The sequence below is a fragment of the Callithrix jacchus genome, chromosome 22 (assembly GCF_049354715.1).
Source record: "Callithrix jacchus isolate 240 chromosome 22, calJac240_pri, whole genome shotgun sequence".
In the NCBI taxonomy this organism is placed as follows: domain Eukaryota; kingdom Metazoa; phylum Chordata; class Mammalia; order Primates; family Cebidae; genus Callithrix; species Callithrix jacchus.
In genome coordinates, this window is record NC_133523.1 from 38,668,676 (window position 1) to 38,690,903 (window position 22,228).

General features: G+C 40.2%; 1 protein-coding gene across 7 annotated transcripts in view; it reads right to left on the bottom strand.

The window, feature by feature from the left end:
- Positions 1 to 5,811: 5,811 nt before the first annotated feature.
- The window catches only part of ZNF112 (zinc finger protein 112), a 32,190-nt gene continuing 15,773 nt past the window's right edge, over positions 5,812 to 22,228 (bottom strand). For 3 of the 7 annotated variants that reach the window (XM_008988194.5, XM_035283878.3, XM_054250009.2), the window contains 4 exons: positions 21,581 to 21,628; positions 18,521 to 18,647; positions 16,664 to 16,759; positions 5,812 to 9,198 (listed from right to left, as the gene is read on the bottom strand). In XM_008988194.5, the coding sequence (XP_008986442.4) occupies positions 6,674 to 9,198; positions 16,664 to 16,759; positions 18,521 to 18,647; positions 21,581 to 21,595 (2,763 nt within the window). In that variant the 5' untranslated portion in view covers positions 21,596 to 21,628 and the 3' untranslated portion in view covers positions 5,812 to 6,673. Of the gene's footprint in view, positions 9,199 to 14,397; positions 14,510 to 16,663; positions 16,760 to 18,520; positions 18,648 to 21,580; positions 21,629 to 22,228 lie in introns of those variants that run through there. The other 4 variants (XM_078359962.1, XM_078359963.1, XM_008988195.5 and 1 more) reach the window with 3 other exon arrangements.

Sequence of the window (22,228 nt, forward strand, 5' to 3'; positions counted from 1 at the left end):
GACTGCACATAGTTCGTGGACTCCACTTCCCAGAATTCCTAAGCGGAAGCGTCTCAGAGTTCTCTCACTCATGGACTACAGTTCCCATAATGCTCCAAGGGCAACACTTCCCACCAGCTGAGTTTGGTTTGAGCCACTTCGCTGGCGCTGCTGTCAGATTTCCTTTTTATTTTATTCATTTTTTAAAAGCTCATGAAAAAATAATTATAAAATTTTAGAAGTGAGGCCATATAAAAAATAAAAGTGCGGTTTGTATTATGAAAATAAGCTAGAAACCAAATTTTTAGCAGAAGCAAAGGGTAGGCTAAAAATGGGAAGCATAAAAGTGACTTAGGCTGAGCTCCGATGGACGCCGAACGTTAAGGAACACTGGATTTCAAACTTGTGTCAAATGCCAGCTCCCCAAATATCATCAACTCAACCTGTTGATAAGACAAAACAGAATTTATTGATTGCAGTAACGGAGAACAGGGCATTGGCACCTCGTTGGCACCTTGACAGAGCGTTGGCACCTTCACAGAGCAAAGTGTTGGACGCAACACTTCACAAAGGCAAGGTTGGAACTGATTGAGAATTGGATGTTTAAGGCGGGTCTTTCAATGCAAGGAATTATATTAGGATTGTGTAATGATCATGATACTACAGTCCAGGATTCGTGGATACAGCAAGGATTTTTGAAGCAAAGAATTTTAAGGTGCAATCTGTTGATACTTTCTTTGGAAGAGATTGAAAATTTGATGGGTCGCTGTGGAAGTTCCCGTAATGAACAATTAAAGTTTGCTTGGGCAGGAATCTCCTGGAATAAAGGCCTGCTAACGAAGACAGCTGAACAATCATGTTAGTGCAGAAAGTAAATTGTGATGAAACAGGAAGAGGTCCCTTGTTCCCCTCGCAGGGCATGTGATGGGATTGTGGCTTGCTTCTTTGGTGCCCAGCTGCTCCAATCTCTAGGGGGAGCATGCACACGGGCAGGTTGTAGGATTCCAATCTGGCGGCAGTGTCTAGGGGTTAATGTTTACAGCTCCTGAAGCCCCAGGAGGCATGTGTTACGAGGTGCTCTTTTAGTTTAGCCATCTGTAAGGAGCTTGTGTTAGCTCAATTAGACCCCCTGCCCTACCGCAAGCACAGAGGGCTTTTCTGTATCCCAGGGTTTCTTGCTTGGGTGTACCGGAAGAATCGGATCACACATGGGCTTGGAGAATGAATGCAAGGTTTTATTGAATGGAAGTAGCTCTCAGCAGATAGGGGAGCCAGAAGGGAGATGGTTTTCCCCTGGAATCAGCCACTCAGTGGCCTGCGCTCTCCTCCAACTACCCAGGCCAAACTCTGCATTGTTCCACCTGTTGATGGTCTGCTGGCCTGCCGGGTTCTTCAGTGTGCTCTTCTGCTGACCTGCTCCCCTTCACGGCCTCTGAACATCCAGCTGTTTGTGTGTCCGCCAATGCATTTCTCTCAACATCCAGCAGCTTGTGTCTCTGCCTGCTAAGGTTTCAGGGGTTTTATAGGTACTGGATGGGGGCGTGTGGCCCAGGGTGGTCCTGGGAAATGCAACATTTGGGCCCCGAGGCAGGAATACCTGTCCTGACTAGGTCCCAGACCACAGGCCTGGGAGCTCTAGTGAGGGACCACACCCTTCTCCTCCTCAGCACTTCCATGTCCCCCTTCCGTATCTGTGAGAGGGGAGGGAAGGAGGAATGAAGTTTTAGTCCTTCGTGTCCAAGTTGTGTATATTTAGGGATTGGTGGGGAGGAGAGAAGGGAGTAAAGTGTTTGACTCCTTTCCCTCCATGATTCCGCGAGGTACCTAAGGGCTCTTGACAGTGTTTTGTTTAATGTGCTATTCATTCTAATATACTAAGAACCCACAAAAAGGCAATACAAATATTAAGTCAGAGAAATATCTTGAACCCACTCTGATTGGTGTCTCCTTTGGCTGAGTTGCAGAGTAGAGTTTCCATGACTTGGGACAGTGTTTCCACCTCCCTGCTTCATCTCTGGCTGTCCTCAGGGACATTCGATTACTACTGATGCTTCCTGTGGGTTGACTCAAAGACAAGTCTCCTGTCAGGGGAACCCAAGATAGTGAGGCTGGTTGTCCATCTTGATTCACTTTTTCCAGTGTAGAAACTGGGACCCAGGGAAATTCTTCCACAGTCTTGGTGCCAGGCAGATTAGAGGGAGGGGCACTGTTGCTAGGAAAGTCCAATTCTCTTACCATCTGCTCAGTTTTTTCACTTATTTGTGTTTTCAGGAACTGTCTCCTCCTCATATTTGAGTTCTGGGATATTGCTGGTGACAATATTGGTGCTGTATATTTGCCTTTAGTTTTCTGTTGAAGGGATTGAAGCCAGCTTGCTTCTATGTTGCTATTTTTGGAAACAGAATTTAATCTCTACTACTGGCTTATGAGTTGTACCACTTTAAAAAATTCCTAAACGGTTACTCTAGGGCTTAAAATATAAACCTATATTTTTTCACAGTGTATCTTCAAATCATATTATGCTAATTCATGTACAGAGTACAACCATATACTTCTAATTTCTGCTAACATATTTCTAATTTGTCTTCTCTGTTTTGCAGTGTTTTTACAAAACATCTAGTTTTTATATGTCCTCTAAATTCATAAAACCTCATTCCTAATTTTGCATTACTGAATTACATTTTGGAGTAATAAAAATAAGAAATACTTTATACTTAAAGTGATTGCAATAACCATTTTCACAGTTGGGCCTTTTGGTAGATCCAAGTCTATTTCTGGTATGCTAAATATCTTATACAGTGTAGGGCTGCTAACAGTGAATTCTCTCAGCCCTGTTCATCTGAAGATATCTTTATTTTGCATACCTTCTGAAAGATTTTTTTCCATTGGGCTTAGAATTTCTTATTGATCTTTGTTTTTGGTTTCTAGATATTAAAGATGTAACTCCATTGTCTTCTGCTTGCAGGGTTTGTGATTATGATAAATCTGATGTTTTTCACACTATGCTTCTTAAATGTAATGTGTCCCTTTCCTCTGCCTGCCATTAATATTTTCTTTGCATCGTCCATTTTTAGCTATTTGGCAATAATGCATCTAATTTTGTTCTCTTCTTAAAAATACTGCTTTGGCATTCCGAGGTTCTTGAATGTCAGTGAGGTCTTATTATTTTTGGAAAATTCTCAGCCATTACCTCTTTAAGTATCTTTTCTTCCCATTCTGTCCCCCTGCCCCCGGGTTTCCAAGTATGCAAATATTAGAGCCTACAATGTGGTCTGATTTGTATTGCTTTCTTCACACTTTTTGTGTTCTAGTTTGGGTGATTTCTATTGACCTATACTCAAGTTCTCTGATACTTTTCTCAGCTATGTTGAGCCTACTCACAAGTCTCCAAGAGCTTTCTGATAAAAGTAAAAGTAGTAGCATAAATTTTCTTTCCCCAGCACTTCTCATTGGACGATTAGATTTTACTGCAATCGCGATCTGCTCATGAATATTATCTGCCCTTTTCACTGGAGTCCTTAGCACACCAATCAGTTATGTAAAATTCCCTGACAGTTCCAAACTATGGTTATCTATAAGTGTGGTTTTATTGATTGGTCTGCTATCTACTGGCAGAAAATTGTTCTCAACTTTTAATCTTGTATTTTTAAAATAAAATGCCAGATAACATATACAGAACAGCAGAGACTGAAGAAAACATTATTTTTGGCCTAAAACTAGGCACACATACTCTGCTAGGATGTCAGGGTGGAGTGCTGAATTAATCTGGTCAGGAATTAAACTGGAATTGGATTTTGTTGTTGTATTTATCTTAGTTGTACCACTGGCTTCAAATTTCTCTAGTGTTACCTTGTGTTTAGGATGGAAATGAGAGTGCTAAAGTTTTCTCAATGTTCCTTGCTGCCCTGTCCTCAGCTTTTGGCTGTCCCTATGCACTGGGGCCACAGAAGAATTCTCTATGTTCCTTTTTCTTGGGGTAGCCTGCTGTTGCTTCTCACTAGGAGTAGGCTAGGGGACCAGCGGTGTCCTTTGTTGTCTTGGTTGGTTTCAGTTGCTAGTGAGAATTGGAGTGTCAGAGATTCTATGCATTGTGGGGAGCAAGAACCACACGGGACTAAAATGATACAGAATATCTCTTCCTTCAGCTGTGAACAAGAAAGCAGGTGATGCTGCTATATTGTGAACAACGTGAAGACAAGAATTCACAACAAAAAGAGAGGTGAAAGAATGAAAGGAAAGCAATATAAAATCCCACCACCTGACCCAGATCCTAGCCTTATACTATCTGTATCTTTTCATTTATATGAACTAATAAATGGTTTTGGTTTAGGCAACTATACATTTTCTGTTGCTTAGAACTAAAAGCATTCCAACTGATAAAACCACCAGGAGCCCTCCCCTGTGAGTGATGATATCAAGGACATGCTTTGGAAGCCCTGGGTTTCCGCCGACTGTGAAACTTCATCAGCACCTTGAAAGCCAAGTTACACCAGTTCTTTGGTCACCACATTGATCCACCAGGGGATCTGACGGAAAAGCTGGGAGCATCAATTTATAAAACTGGATCACACTTCACAGAAATACAAAGTTACTGGACACCTGATTTATCTGTAGTCGCAAAAATCCAGAAAATTTTAAAACTTAACTTCAAGGGACTTACCCTTTACAGTTGGTCATAATACCATACAATGAAATCAAGCAATCCTATCATAAGCAATCATAACGTGAGTTCTTAAGATAAGGGATAATATATCCATAGCTGTTCACTGCTTTGGTATAAATTGGTAAATGTCCATTATAAATATTTTTAAATAAAGCACAAAAAACTAAGCCAAAATTTTGCTTTCCAGAGAAAACTACTGTATGCATAATGAGTAATCTTTCACACATTATAGCTAAGCATGTATTTGAACATACATGTACACAGGCTTAAATTAGCTGGCTATTGTGAACATACAATCCATATATATATTTTTTGAGATGGAGTCTCGCTCTGTCTCCCAGGTTGGAGTGCAGTGGCGCAATCTTGGCTCACTGCAACCTCCATCTCCTGGGTTCAAGCAATTCTCCAGCCTCAGCCTCCTGAGTAGCTGGGATTACAGGCATGTGCCACACGCCTGGCTAATTTTTGCATTTTTAGTAGAGACGGGGTTTTGCCACGTTGGTGAGGTTAGTCTCAAACTTCTGACCTCGTGATCCGCCTGCCTCGGCCTCCCAAAGTGCTAGGATTACAGGCGTGAGCCACTGTGTCCGGCTGCAATCCACATTTTTACTAAACAATATGCATGATCCATTCTTGTCATTTTAGAGCTAAATTATACTTTCTGTAGAGCCATAGAATAGAACATATAGAAACTTACCCAAATTCAGATTGATGGACCTTTAGTTCCAGCTTAAAATATTACTATTATTGTCAAATCCTTCCTTACTGGTAAAATTGCTTAATTATAAATTACTATTCTATGATTTCCAGATGGGTATGCACATTTTACATTTCAATATATATCAGGGACTTGATACATATTTTGACATGTATTGGACAAGCTTGTATTTTTCACTTTCACCAACAAAATGCATCATTCTTGAAGACAGACACTAACAAGTAAATGGCAATCCTACCCTACTGGTCAATACATTGATAAAAATGCTTAGAAAAATTCAAGATTTTCCCCTTTTTTGTGTGTGAGTGGGAGAAGTATGGGAATTGAAAACTTGACAAAATGCTTCAAACTTGACCCTGCTTAAGGAGGTGTGGATTGGACAAAGGCTACAACATTTAGAAATCAGTCAGATCAAATGGCCTTGAGAGAAATATGAAGAATAAAACAAGTATTGTGACTTTGACGTTTATTAAAAAGTATTTGTCATCAGTAACCATTTTGGATACTTTGCGAATATTATAGTAAAACTCTGCCTTAAATTACAGGGCAGGAGTAGAAAATCAATTAGGTAAAATACAGTGTTCCATTTTGCAACATTAACCAGAAACATCGCTTATCAGTTTGTACTGATACTTAAAGTGCACACATGTGGACATACACCTACGCACAAAGCTAAACTTCGATGGATGGTATGATGTACAGAGACCGAATGTTAAGAAATGCATCTCTGCTCAACATGGAACAAAGGATGGGAACCAACCCCAATAGGGTTACAACCAAATTAATGTTATTTCAGATCATAGTAATGCTTAATGTTCTACATTTCAAATAATATTTACCTGAAATGCTTTCATTAAGATTACTTGTAGGATTCCTCTTCCAAATACATTTTAAGTCAAGTTTTAGAAAATGAGCTTAAAAAATTTCAAACATTGTACCTTTACATACTTTTACTCATTTAGCAAAAAGTACTAAACACCTTCGTTGAGTTATGAAATGTCATAGTTTTGTAGACTAGAAATGAACAAAGTCCCTTCTCTCACCAAGCTTACATTCTAGAGAACATGGATTTAGGCATGTTCTTCACTGTACTTTTATTAAATTTCTGACCACACTCACGTTTTATAAGCCTTACCTCCTGTGCAATGACTGATGCTAAAGTTCTAACAAAATCCCTCATGAAACCCCTCTCATTAAATGTCTCTGTTCTGTGGTCTCCTGGCCATTATGAATGTTGAAATTGGGCAGAAACAGTACATTTTAATTTTAAAAAATTCTTTTTCTACTGAAAGAACTCTAGTGACTGGAAAATTTCAGCTCCCATTTGAAGACTTCAAAACAAAACAATCTTCATTTCTGTGTAGATTCTCTGATGAAGGGTAGTCCTTCCCATAGTCTTCGCTTTTATAGAATTTATCACTACTATGGACTCTTTGATGAATTAGAAGACCTGAGCTCCAACGGAAACCCTTACCACACGCATCACATTTGTATGGTTTCTCTCCTGTGTGGACTCTCTGATGAGCCTGAAGATTTGATCTCTGACTGAACCCTTTTCCACATACCTCACATTTGTATGGTTTCTCCCCAGTGTGGACTCTGTGATGTGCTTGAAGACTTGAATACCCACTGAAACCCTTACCGCACTGCTCACATTTATAGGGTCTCCCTTCTGCATGAACCCTTTGGTGTGCTTGAAGGCGAGAACTGTCACTGAAACCCTTTGTACACACCTCACATTTGTATGGTTTCCCTCCCGTGTGAACCCTCCGATGTGCTTCAAGGCGGGAACTCTGACTAAAGCCCTTCCCACATATCTCACACTTATACGGTTTCACTCTAGTGTGCACTCTCTGATGACCTTGAAGATATGCCCTTTGGCTGAAGCCCTTTCCGCACACCTCACATATATACGGTCTCTCTCCAGAATGGACACTCTGATGACTCTGAAGGTATGATCTCTGACTGAAACTCTTACCACACTCATCACATTGGTATGGCTTTTCTCCCGTATGGACTCTCTGATGGGCCAAAAGAGTTGAGGCCTTACTGAAACCTTTACCACATTCTCCACATTTATACGGTTTTTCTCCTGTGTGAACCCTCTGATGGATTTGAAGATTAAAACTCCAACTAAACCCCTTCCCGCACTCCTCACACTTGAATGGTTTTTCTCCAGTGTGGACTCTCTGATGGCCTTGAAGGTGTGAACTCCGACTGAAGCCCTTCCCGCACTCCTCACACTTGTATGGTTTTTCTCCAGTGTGAACTCTCTGATGGCCTTGAAGGTATGAATTTCGACTGAAGCCCTTCCCACATTCCTCACATTTATAAGGTTTTTCTCCAGTGTGGACTCTCTGATGGGCTTGAAGATATGAACTCCGGCTGAATCCCTTATCACATTCCTCACATTTATAAGGTTTCTCTCCAGTGTGGACTCTCTGATGAACATTCAGAACTGATCTATGATTGAAACCTTTGCCGCATGCACCGCATTTGTATGGCTTCTGTCCACTGTGGACTCTCAGATGATCTTTAAGTTTTGAGCTCCAGCTGAAGCCATTCCCACACTCCTTATGCGGCTTCTCTCCTATGTGAATTTTCTGATGACCTTGAAAATACACATTATGGCCGAAGCCGTTACCACACACATAGCGTTTATATGGTTGTTCCTCATTGTGGACTACCTGAAGGTCTTGAAAGTGTGAGGTCAGACTGAAGCCATTACCACGTTCCTCAGAATGACAGGGATTCTCTTCCATGTGTACCGTGTGCTGAACGTCAAAATTGGGACTACAAATGAGGCTCTTTCCATACTCTACATCTCTGCAGAGTTTCTCTTCACTGTGGATCTTTTGATGGACTTGAAGACATGAACTCTGACTAAAGACATTCTCATTTTCCTCATATTCATGGGGTTCATCCCTAGTTTGGACCCTAAAAATACCATTAAGGTTGAAGCTATGACTGAAGGCTTTCTCATAAATGTTGTGCCTATAGGACATCTCACCTGTGTGGATAAGTTCGTAAGTGTTAAGAGGGGAACAGTGATTGAAGTTCTCTCCATATTCACCACATTTGCATGATTTCTCCTCTGTGTGCACTCTCTGATAGGATTTCAGATGTGAATTCTCAATAACATCGTCTTCTCTCTGCATATTTTGATGAATATGAAGAAGGGAACTGTAACTACAGCCCTTTCCACATGAATTGCACGTATAGGACCTCCCTTCCAACTGGAACTGCTGATGAACCTCAGAGCTGGAGTCGTTACTGAAGCCTTTTCTATACCCAGTACGTGGCCAGGGCTTCTCCCCTGTTTGAATTGAATCCTGCTGAAGCAACGATGCCGTCATGATGTCTTCTCCACAGTCGTGGCAGCTGTAGGTTTCTTTTCTGTGCACTTCCAGTTTATCACTGTGATGTGGGATCCAGCTGACGCTGTCACACTTACAGAAATTATTTTTCACAGAAATTTGCTGACATCTACAGTGATAATTATGTGACTCTTTCAGATACATTTTCCTCCAAGAATGCTGTGCCCTCCAAGAAGGATACTCTTGACTTTTTATATAATTGGAGCCATTCCCTATATGAGTCAACATATAGTTCTCATCTTCAGAAATCTGAACTGGTATTCCTGCCCAAACCTTGCAGAGGGAATCACCTTGTTCTTGCAACTGATAATTCTTCCCTTGAAAAACTTTCAGGAAATCTTGACACCTGATTAACCCACCTGCACTTCGTTGCCAGGTCTGACCGGAGGAAAGCTCTCTGGGGGGAAGGTAGCTTACTCTTACTTCCTGAATAGTCTCCATCATTTGTTGATTCTTCCTTCCTGTAAAGATAAGGAGAATTCAGATGCGCACAATTGAATGTTTTATTCAAGAGATTTGAAGATTTTTACAGCTTAGGTGGTAACATGAAACTTGAATGAATCAGAGGAAAATTCATGTCACTATTCCTAAGAATACTTAGAAAATGCCTCTTCTTTGGCTATACCAGGTACAGGTTGAGTATTCTCAATCCAAAAATCTGAAACCTGAAATGCTCCAGAATCCAAAACGTTTTGAATGCTCGACACGATGTTCAAAGGAAATGCGCATTGGAGCATTTCAGATCTCTGATTAGGGATGCTCAACTGGTAAGTATAATGCAAAATTCCAAAATCTAACAATATTTGAAATACAAAACCCTTCTGGTCCCAAGCATTTTGGATAAGGCATACTCAAACTACATATAAGTAGCATCTGCATGATTCAGGATATCCGTATGCCTCAAAATCAGGACTTTGCAGCACTACCTGGACACTGAACATGACGGCTGTGTTCAAAAGGCCTAGTATAACCATACACATGGCCAGGCACAGTGGCTCATGCCTGTAATCCCAGCACTTCGGGAGGCCAAGTCGGGTGGATCACCTGAAGTCAGGAGTGTGAGACCAGCCTGGCCAAAATGGTGAAATCCCAATTCTACTAAAAATACAAAAATTAGCCAGGCATGGTGGCAGGCACCTGTAATCCCAGCTACTGGGGAGGCTGAGGCAGGAGAATCACTTGAACCCATGAGGCAGAGGCTGCAGTGAGCCGAGATCACGCCACTGCACTCCAGCCTGGGCGACAGAATGACAGCTGTCTCGAAAAACAAAACAAAACAACCATAAACATGTTATTATGGGTTTATCATGGGTTTCCTGGAGATCTGAAAGTGAAAAAAGGACGTTCTTAAATCAAAAAAATACAGTTGCAAATGCACAAATGCCTTTTGTCCTAATTTGTTTTTTCTTTTTTGTGTGGCACATGAGCATGATAATGTTGTTCATCTGAAAGGGTGCTGCGTTAAAGGACATGCCGAAGAGTAAACTCAGACCTTTACTGTAGGCTTGAGGCATCACGCATCCTGTCACAAATGAGCTGTTTATCCTCATGAGAATCATAAGCTCTTCTTCTTTTTTTTTTCTTTGAGACGGAGTTTCGCTCTTGTTACCCAGGCTGGAGTGCAATGGCGCGATCTCGGCTCACCGCAACCTCCGCCCCCTGGGTTCAGGCAATTCTCCTGCCTCAGCCTCCTGAGTAGCTGGGATTACAGGCATGCGCCTGTAATCCATGCCCAGTTAATTTTTTGTATTTTTAGTAGAGACAGGGTTTCACCATGTTGACCAGGATGGTCTCGATCTCTTGACCTCGTGATCCACCCGCCTCAGCCTCCCAAAGTGCTGGGATTACAGGCTTGAGCCACCGTGCCCGGCCGTAATAAGCTCTTCTAAGTCTCTGTAAACCATTACAAATTTTAACTCTTTTCAAAAAATATTTTACAATTATCAACAGCCATGACGCAGGTCAAAATGTGAAAGACTGTGAGAGAATTCAACTAAGAAAAATCAGAAAGACATTACGGCACCTGTAGTGTCCTCTGAGGTGCTCATCAGTCTGGAACAAAAGTCAATGAATACTGACTTTTGTTTGTGCCATTTTACTGGAAAATTATGTTCATATTTAGGAAATTTGAGGCACCTGAAAGGGCTGAAGTCAGGATATTTGGGTAGAAATAGCCTGTTACCTAGTCATTAAAGCTCAGGTTATAAGCAGACTAAGGACCACTGGTTAAACAGGCTAACAACATGCACTCTGCTAACATCTGGAAGTAGATTAAGTCTCTATAATATCCAGAAAAAAAGCAGTAAAAGGAATATTTTTTCATAAATATTACCCTCAAACATCATTCTGCCTTATTTCCTTGCATTTGCCTGCCTCTCCATACTGGAATGTATTATCCATGAAGACAAACGGTGTTTTGTGCACTGCATTCCTCTCACTGCTAAGCGAACAGCAGTTGCTCGATAAACACTGATGAATAAATCAGAGTTTGAGCTGCTCTCACTCACAGAACTAAAAAGGCATGTAATGTAGCTTTTTTTAATGGGCAAGGAACTGGTGATGGTGGAAACTTTGCTGGAAAACTATATGAGAGGAGGGTGACAATTCATAGTGGTACTGCTGATAAGAAAAGCAAAGATCACAAGACTCTACTGTGGATGAAATAAAAATGTAAGATCAAAAAGACCCATAGGCAGGGCCTGTGAATTTAGTCTTTCTCATTTTTAAAGTAACTTTTTAAATGGTGTAACTTTGAGCCAGGCATGGTGATGCAATCCTGTATACTAGCTACTCAGAAAGCTGAGGCAGCAGGAATGCTTGAGCCCAGGAGTCTTAGGCTGCAGTGAGCTATTAATATTATCGCACTTATAAACAGCCACTGCACTCCAGCCTGGGCAACATGGCAAGACTCTGTCTCAAAAAAACCCAAAATGGTGTCATTTTTCCTGAACAAAATCTTATCTGTAAGCCCTACCCTATCCTAACTTTTTTTTTTTTTTTTTTTTGAGACGGAGTTTCGCTCTTGTTACCCAGGCTGGAGCGCAATGGCGCGATCTCGGCTCACCGCAACCTCCACCTCCTGGGTTCAGGCAATTCTCCTGCTTCAGCCTCCCGAGTAGCTGGGATTGTAGGCATGCGCCACCATACCCGGTTAATTTTTTGTATTTTTAGTAGAGACGGGATTTCACCATGTTGACCAGGATGGTCGCAATCTCTTGACCTCGTGATCCACCAGCCTCGGCCTCCCAAAGTGCTGGGATTACAGGCATGAGCCACCGTGCCCGGCCCTATCCTAACTTTTAAAATGGGAAAAAAGAAAAGGTCATACTGATGACTCTGTGTCACTAGGCTCTGAGGCAGCACACTGACTGTGGGATAACACTTGAAGGTATAACCATAGGTATGCATCTTGGTACTTTAAAAGCACATTTAGTGATGTCTTTGCCTTCTCAAAAGTGAAGCTTTCAGTTATAATGCTATTTTATCATACAATGATGAAATGAAGGGATATATGAATAGAGGCAGATAAAGAATATAGCTTATATGTGAGAAGTTTGGGCTTCCAGCAACGGTTAATTATAATGCTTGTAGTTTGGTTTTACTAGTAAAAAAAACACTCAATATACATCGATAAAGATACAGTTTCATATGTCCTGTCTTTTGGGACTGATGTGGCTTGAGAACATAAAAGCAGCTTGTTAGTCAAAACCAAATTTCTTACAAGCAACTGTTTCAATGCAAATTAGTACATAAGTCATGATATAAAAATCTCTCAAATATATAAAAGATTAAAGTTTCTCCCTGACCAGTGGGTTTTGCAATGTTAAGGACACAGAGGAAGAAAAAAAAGGTCACTTCATTTTGTTTCAAACTCTTCTAAAAAAGACCACACATGTAATAACATTAATTTCCTTTAGTGAATGGTATAGAATGAAACACCTTGTTATTTCATTTTCATATATCAACATTTAAGTTCTATTTCAGTATCAATGGTAGAGTGTGATAAGAAATTGTGTTAAGTTTATAAATGAACTTTATTTGATGGAGAAAAAAAGCATGACAAAAGATGCTGAAGATGTCACTTGAGGTAAGAAGATTGAGAATTTATTACTTCTTCATAGCAATCCTGCTTTAGCACTTAGAGGTTGAGAAAGCCAATCATTCAAGTATCCTAAATCAATCAATTCAATAACAAAGGTGCTATATTTGTTATGAAAATGAATAATTCTTTGAATTTAATAGTTAGCTATAATGAACTCAGAAAAAAAAAATCTTAATTTTTTTTTCTCCATTAATAAAAGCTACGTGAGAACATCAGCTCAGGTAACCCAGGCAGAGATCACCTTCCATTCTTACTTTGCTTTCAGAAAAAGAAACTAAGGCATTTTTGTGGACACTACAAGGTATAGTGGTGATAATGTTTTGATCACAAATATTTAAGCTGCTTTGCTGACTCCTCTCTTAACCAATAATATGGTTTGGCTCTGTGTCCCCACCCAAATCTCATGTTGAATTATAATTCCCAATGTTGGCATTGAGGCCTCGTGGGAAGTGATTGGATCAGGAAGGTGCTTTCTAATGGTTTAGCACCATCCCCCAGTGCTGTCTCATGATAGAGTCTCATGAGCTCTGGTCGTATGAAAGTGTGTAGCACTTCCCTACTCTGTTTCTCTTCCTCTTTCTCTGCCATGTAAAATATGCCTCCTTCCTCTTCACCTTCCACCATAATTCTAACTTTCCTGAGACCTCCCCAGCCATGCTTCCTGTACAGCCTATGGAACTGTGAGTCAATTAAACCTCTTTTCTTTATGAATTACCCAGTTTCAGGTAGTTCTTTATAACAATGGGAGAACATATGAATAAAGAAAATTGGTACTGGAAAGGTGGGGCATTGTTATAAAGATACCTGAAAATGTGGAAGTGTTTGGAAATGGGTAATGGGCAGAGGTTGGAATAATTTGGAGAGCTCAGAAAAAGATATAATGATGAGAGAAAGTTTGGAACCTCCTAGAGAATTGTAAATGGTTTTGACCAAAATGCTGATAATGATATGGACAGTGAAGTCTAGGCTGAGGCAGTCTCAGATGAAGATGAGAAAGTTACTGGGAAATGAAACTGGTGATATATTTAGATATCTTTAGGATTGTAAATGCATTTATACATTTTCCCAATATTGATGCTATGCTTTATCAAAGAGATTGGCAGCATTATGCCCCTGCTCTAAAGATCTGTGAAACTTTGAACTAGAGAGAGATGATTTAGGGTATTTGGTGGAAGAAATTTCTAAGCAGCAAAGCATTCAAGATGTGGTCTGGCTGCTTCTCACAACATACGCTCATTCATGAGCAAAGAAATTATCTGAAACTGGAACTTATATTAACAACAACAAAAAAAGAGCATAAAAGTTTGGAAAATTTATAGCCTGACCATGTGGTAGAAAAGAAAAACCCATTTTCTGGGGAGAAATTCAAGGCTGCAGAAATTTTCCTAAGAGGAGCAGAATGTTAACAGCCAAGACAATGGGGAAAATGCCTCCAGGGCATTTCACAGACATTCATGGCAGCCCCTCCCATCACAGGCCTTAAGGCCCAGGAGGGAAAAATAGTTTTGTTGGCCAGGCCCAGGGCTCCGCTGTTTTGTATAGCTTAAGAACATGGTACCTTGCATTGTAGCCGCTCTAGTTCAATCCATGGCTAAAAGGGAGCAAGACTCAGGCTGTTGTTTCAAAGGGTGCAAGCCCCAAGACTTGGCAGCTTCCACATGGTGTTGGGCCTGTGGGTGTGCAGAGGGCAAGAGATGAGGCTTGGGAACCTCCACCCAGATTTTAAAGGATGTATAGAAACACCTGGATGTCCAGGTAGAAGTCTGCTGCAGGGGTGGAGCCCTCAGGAAGACCCTCTACTAGGTCAATGCTGAGGAGAAATGTGGGGTTTGAAACCCCAGAGTCCCCACTGAGGCACTGCCTAGTGGAGCTGTGAGAAGAGAGCCACTGTCCCCCAGACCCTAGAACCACCAACATCTTGCAACATGTGCCTGGAAAAGCTGCAATCACTTGACACCAGCCCATAAAAATAGCCAAGTAGGCTATACCCTGCAGAGCCACAGGGGAAGAGATGCCCAAGGCCTTGGGAACCCACCCCTTGCACCAGCATGGCCTGGATGTGAGACATGAAGTCAAAGGAGATTATTTTGGAGCTTTGAGATTTAATGACTGCCCTGCTGGTTTCAGACTTGCATGGGGCCTGTAGCCCCTTTGTTTTGGCTGATTTCTCCCTTTTGGATGGTGGCATTTACGCAGTGGCTGTACCCCCTTGTATCTTGGAAGTAAATAGTTTGTTTATTAGAATATTATACATCCAGTACAAAAACAAGAGTTATAATCTTAGACCGGGAGGGATTTCCTCAAGGTAATAGCAAAGAAGAAAAAATAGTATATTAAAAATAAGAATGCATACAAAATTTTTACATTAATATAAGGTATATGACCATGTTAGTATAGGTAAAAAAAAATTAAGGTATTTTAAAAGGTGATATTATGTTCCAGCTGATAGTATCAGGAAGGGAGACTGGCACCGCCTTGGCCTGTTTTTGTACAACCCAGGAGCCAAGAATACTTTCTACATTTTTGAAGTGATGTAAGGAAAACAAAGACCATGTGACAAAGAGCATCGGTGGCCAGCAAAACCTAAAGTATTTACTACTGGGATCTTTAGAGAAAAAGTTTAACTTCTACTTAGGGTACCATGTAGTACCCTGAATCTTAATCAAGATGGAAACAAACAATTATAGAAGTGAGTTAATTTGTTCTGAATTTTCTGTTGATTCTTTCTTCTTACCCAGCAGCATCCTTAGCTACACAGTTTCGACAGTGGCTTTTGATATCAGAGTTTTGAGGACTCAAGAAACTATCAAAATGTTTGGATTCACATAAACGTCCAACTTGAAAACTCTACTTTAAGACTGTGGCTATGTCAAGAGACTTTGTGTGAGAGGATGGGACAGAATGGGAGGATAAGAAGGTGGACATTGGCTGGGCGCGGTGGCTCAAGCCTGTAATTCCAGCACTTTGGGAGGCCGAGGCAGGTGGATCACAAGGTCAAGAGATCGAAACCATCCTGGTCAACACGATGAAACCCCGTCTCTACTGAAAATACAAAAAATTAGCTGGGCATGGTGGCGCGTGCCTGTAATCCCAGCTACTCGGGAAGCTGAGGCAGGAGAATTGCCTGAACCCAGGAGGCAGAGGTTGCAGTGAGCTGAGATCACGCCATTGCACTCCAGCCTGGGTAACAAGAGCGAAACACTCCATCTCAAAAAAAAAAAGAATCTGGACATATGAATACAAGGGTATCTCACTTGAAAATGTTGCATGAGGAAGACCAGTTGTAATGTTGGCATTGGTCATTTTTGATACTTACTTTAGCTTACTGGCTATTCTTATCTTTTGGGATTAATGGCTACCTATCTATGAATACCCAAGGACAGCTAAGCAGTTAGAACAGGCATCCATTAGATGAGAAACAATATTCTGGAATACCCTTCAATTACATAGATTTATTATACACCTATATTAGCTGTCTCAAGGTGAAATGAAGAGAGCAAATATCATGTATCTATTACTCAATTCATTTAGAGAGAAAAGCAAGTCAAAGAAAGTGACACAAAACCATAATTGAGAGGTCTGAGGGGCAGTGCCTCTGAAACAGACTGAATGAGCAAAAACTAACAATAGTAGGTGAATATAGAAAGTGAGAAGGGCTTAAGGGGACAAATACCTTAGGACCGAATAGGCCACTTTAAGTACTTTAAACTTAGTATGTGTGAAGTGGGGAGCCACAGGAAAGTTTAAACAGCGAAGTGATGTGTTCTAACTCATGTTCACGAAGGGGCTCTCTGGCTGCTGTGTTCCTGCATCACAGTTCTCACCTGAACACCCATCTCTTGGTGTTTCTGTCTCCACCATCAAAAGCTTTTCTTCTCTCTCCAACTGGGATATCAGGTCTGGCTTGAAGGGCTGATGTGCTGTAAAGAAGGCAAGGAGAGCTAAAGTCTTTATGTTTGATAACGTTTAATTTGTCACTAGACAAAAAGGTATATACAGACAAGTGTGACTTTCTCCCACGTCCCTTCCACTGTTACCTTCCATCCACTATAAGAAACTAACTTCATGATTTCCTTTTTTTTTTTTGAAACAGGCTCTTACTCTTCTGCCCACGCCAGCATGCAGTGGCATGATCATGGCTCACTAAAACTGCAGCCCCAACCTCCCAGGTTCAAGCAATTCTCCCACCTCAGCCTCTACAGTAGCTGGGACTATGGGTGCACATCATTAAGCCCAGATACTTTTTTTGTAGAGACAGGGTCTCCCGATGTTGCCCAGGGTGGTCTTGAACTCTTGGATTCAAGCAATCCTCTCACTTTGGCCTCCCAAAGTGCTGCGATTACAGGTGTGAGCTACCACGCCTACCCATGATTTTGACTAAACCTTCCTTCTTGTATTTATTCTTGTAAAAATAAGCATGTACATGCTTATTTTATTTATATGTATCTATATATATATACATATATATAGCCATGTGCAAGAGTATATATATCTGTACCCACACACTCTCTATTTACTTATTTTGCCTTATTTCTTACATGAATTTTAGTATACTATTAATACTCTTTTGCACATGGCTATTTTTAGGGACAATTCCTAGACATGGATTGCTGGGGAAGGGTAAATACGTTACTCTATTAGATATTGTCAACTTCCCCTCCCTAAGGGCCGTGTCATTTTGCATTCTTCCTTTCAGTGCATGAGAGTTCTTCATTCCCCATAGCTTTGCTGGAAAATGTATAGTGTCAAGTTTTTGAATTTTTGCCAATCTCATGGGTGAGAAATGGCATTTCAGTATAATTTTAATGAACATTTCTCTTATTTTGAATAAAACTGAACATCTATTCATATGTATACATATTTATATGGGTGTATATTTGTATGTATATACACACATGCATATATGGCTTTTATTTATAATATACAAAATATTTTATATTTATATTATATATTTTTTATTTATATTTTATATATTTTGTATAAAATGTATTTTATACAAAAATTATATGCTTTATTAAAAAGATATGTTTATATGTATAAATATATATATTTATACATATTTATACATAAAGCCAAATATATATATATATACATATTTATACATAAAGCCAAATATATATATATATAATACAGCCATGGTATATTAACTTACCTTCAAGTGTTTCAGAAAAAGTTATTATGACCACATATATATTTTCATATACACATATAGTATGTATACAGAGAGAAAGAACATGAACATAAATGATAGAGCAAATAGGATAACATGTTATTAGAGGTGAATCTAGGTAGAATTTCAGTGAATCTATATGGGTGTTCTTGTCCTTTTACTTTTGTAAGTTTTCTGTGAATTTACAGTTATTTACAAATACATTATTTAAAAAAAAAAAAAAAAAAACCTCTAAACTTCATCAACAGTTACTGGTGCCCTGAAAAGTTATTTTTTATAAACTTACTAACCTGGAACAACTTATTAAACTGTTTGATGGCAAATCAATGAAACAGGATCATTTTTACTATTCCAAGGATAGACTGGAGAGAACCATCTTGTCTGTGTTGCACAGGGATTATTAGGACTCTCAGTACCTAAGCTCAGAGAATAACTTCAGGGGCTTCAGAGTTTTTAACAATTGAGCACACCCTAGGAGGCTGCTGTTGTTACTAAAGGCACCTAACCTCACCTACTAAGAGCAGGTTCCTGAAGTTCTCCAGCATCACATCTCGGTACAGCTTTCTCTGAACACAGTCCAGCAGCCCCAGCTCCTCCTCGGTGAAGACCACAGCAACGTCCTTGAATGTCACCATCTCCTACAATACCAAACACATACACACTGTGTTTACAGAAGAGGGGCAGTGCTGAGAAAATATAAAGGATGAGAAGCTGTTCTGGACTCTGGGCAACTCGAGTCAAATTTACATAGTTCTTTTCTGTTTGCTTTCTATAATGCTAATACCATTCACCAAGGGCTGCAAGAAAAGAAATCCTTGCACTTCAAATTACTTCCTTTTGTTAGAACTAGGACTTAGTTGTGTTAGCCCCTAGAACTCTGTTGTGTCCTAGGTTACCAATATTTTAAATTGTATTAATAATGTCATTTGCTCCACAAAAGCTTTAGTTCTGGCAGTGACTGACGCTGTTTCTCCTCGTTTACACACACACATCACTTCTTTAATCTGCCAAATTTACAGGGTAGCAGTCATGCTTACTACTCAAATATGTGGCTCATTCTCTGTGCCCATCTGGAGACGGTAGTGTGCATGCTGTTGCAGTGATGGGCACAGCTCTGGAGCCTGACTGCCTGTGTCTGGATCTGGGCGCTCTGCCCAGTGCTAGCCCTATCATCTTGGAAAGGTTTCCTGTCTTCTCATTTGTATGGTGAGATTTACACCATAGAGTCCTAGTAATAAAATGAGTGACCACAGGTAAAGCACTGAAAAACAGTGCCTGGCAAACAGTAGGTGCCCAAAAAATGTTAGCCACATTATGAATATTTTCATCGTCTCTTCTCTCCCATTTCTGGCCTGCAAAGTAATTCAAGGAACTAATGATCTAGAATATAATGATTTGATCCGGCTAATGCACACTGGTTTTAGGTTACCTATATGAACAATATTGCAAAAACAATCCTTTTCATAGACCTTAGCCCTTGGAATTCTGTTGATTACCTCCTCAAAACAAACACCAAAAAGTAGAAATGGCAATGTTGAAGAATAATAACCTTTAAAATTTTGAAATCATAATGGCAGGTGTTTTCTCAAAACAGATTTTTCCACCTTAGCCCACTTCCAAGGAAGCATAAATCCTAGTCAATACTGGATACAAAAGCTTTTAAGGAAATCTTTCGTAATCTCAGAAGTAAATCTGGGAAATAAAAACCAGTTATTAAAAAAAATTCTCAAAAATTTATTAGTAATGAAGCTCATTCCCTTTACACACATTTGCTGTTCATCTCTATTTCTTGTTTTGTGATAATAATTTGGAGGACACTGAGGTCTTTTCTTCCATGGACATTGTAAATATTTTTTCGTTCCATTTTGCTGTCTTGTAACGTTTTTGCTGTAGGATAATTTTAAATTTTTAAATGAACACCAATTCAGTCCCATATTTCTTCTGGTTGCAGTTCTGAGCATAACAACTTCAGCTCTGAATGTAGAACTCTGCTTTAGTTTGCTTTGCTTTTCCGGTCTGCATTTCCACCCAAGTCCCTCTCTGATAGTCATCTGGGGCCATGAATAGTGTGACAGATAGAAAGCACCTATACATCCTATGGCGTGACTAAATTTTAAACTAAGTGCCTGTATTACTTTTGTTTTTTGTTTTTTGAGACGGAGTTTTGCTCTTGTTACCCAGGCTGGAGTGCAATGGCGCGATCTCGGCTCACCCCAACCTCCGCCTCCTGGGTTCAAGCAATTCTCCTGCCTCAGCCTCCTGAGTAGCTGGGATTACAGGCACGCGCCACCATGCCCAGCTAATTTTTTGTATTTTTAGTAGAGATGGGGTTTCACCATGTTGACCAGGATGGTCTCGATCTCTTGACCTCGTGATCCACCCGCCTCGGCCTCCCAAAGTGCTGGGATTACAGGCGTGAGCCACCGCGCCCAGCAATGCCTGTATTACTTTAATAAAATTAATACATGAATAATGAAACACACACACATACAAACATATACAGGTACACACATAGCTTCAGGTACTAAGAAGAATCTAGCTCTTCTTGTACAAAAACATCTATTTTTACCCCAATTTTACCTGCAATATAATCTTGTTAGACCAAACCTTATTTTATGTTTTCCACTGAGACATCACTTCAGAGAAAATATTTTTAGGTTTGTGTCCCTAGAACATTATGGACAAATAATATCAAAATTCTCTCAGAACTGCTTTTTGAGTCAAGATTATGTGTAGGAAACTGATGCTGCCATGTAAAACTGGCATAACTGAAATAATCTTTCAGAACTTAAAAGCTCGTGAGTTGGAAATAATTTCAAGAAAAGTAGGGAGAGGGATAACAACTGTTCACTTCAATTGTAAAAGATGATAAAAATTAACTGCTATTATTTTAAGCAGATTAAAAGCCTAATTCAAAATTGCTATGTATTACTACAAGAACAGTTATATTTTTTAAAAATGACCATGAACAAGGGCCGGGCACGGTGGCTCACGCCTGTAATCCCCGCACTTTGGGAGGCCGAGGCGGGTAGATCACGAGGTTAAGAGATTGAGACCATCCTGGTCAACATGGTGAAACCCCGTCTCTACTAAAAATACAAATTAGCTGCGCATGGTGGCGCGTGCCTGTAATCCCAGCTACTCAGGAGGCTGAGGCAGGAGAATTGCCTGAACCCAGGAGGCGGAGGTTGCGGTGAGCTGAGATCGTGCCATTGCACTCCAGCCTGGGTAACAAGAGCGAAACTCCATCTCAAAAAAAATAAAAAAATAAAAATAAATTTAAAAAAAAAGACCATGAACAAAAACAGATTTGTAAGCAGGGTAATGGGGTGTGGGATTTTAAAATTTCTATTTTTTTAATACTATTATTTATGAAATAAATCATAAAAGACATTTAAAACTAAAAGGAAATTTCAGAAAAGGACAAACACAAAAGCAAGAGCCTGACACATAAATGATACTGAATGCCTGTAGTCATTCTTTACTCTTGGCAAAGAAGGGGGAAAAAGATGTGTCCACTCACTGTAAAATGGGGTCACATGTAAAACGGCAGAAATGAAAACCAACTCACCTGAAATTTGATCATTTTCTCCTTCTTTTTCTAGGGAAAGGCAGAGACCTGAGAAGGCAGAACAGGGTAATACGACAGAAGCCATGATTAAGAGGGAAATATATCTTTGTGCAAATTAGAAAAAGGTGTCCCTTCCTCCAGCAAATGTGGCCACAGACATGTGTTAAGGAGCAGGTAGCATGGGCTAGATTCCAGCTACCACTGTGCTCTCCTGGCAGGGAGCTCTCATGCATGGAGCAACCTGTACAGCTGTACCCAGCAGCCTCACATGCCTTACAGCTCCCAGCATGCTCCTTCTCATCCTGGGAGATGTGGGAAAGGAAAGGCGGTGGCATGTCATGTACCGGTTAAAAGTGGACTCTGGGGACAAAATGTCTACGTTCAAAACCTGGTGCTATTATATACTTGCTGAGTGACCATGGTTAAATTCATGAACCTTTCAAATGTTTCAGTTCTGTCATCTGCAAAATTCAGATCACACGGTGCCAACAATATATGATTGTTATTAGGATTCTCTGTGTGCACAGTGAAAACCTGTTATAACAGCACCAGGGATCTCTCTTTCCTTGCAACTGCAGAGATGCAGATGATATTTTGTATCATAAAAATTGCCCTTGCAAATGTATTTTGTAAGACATCTGGAGAGCA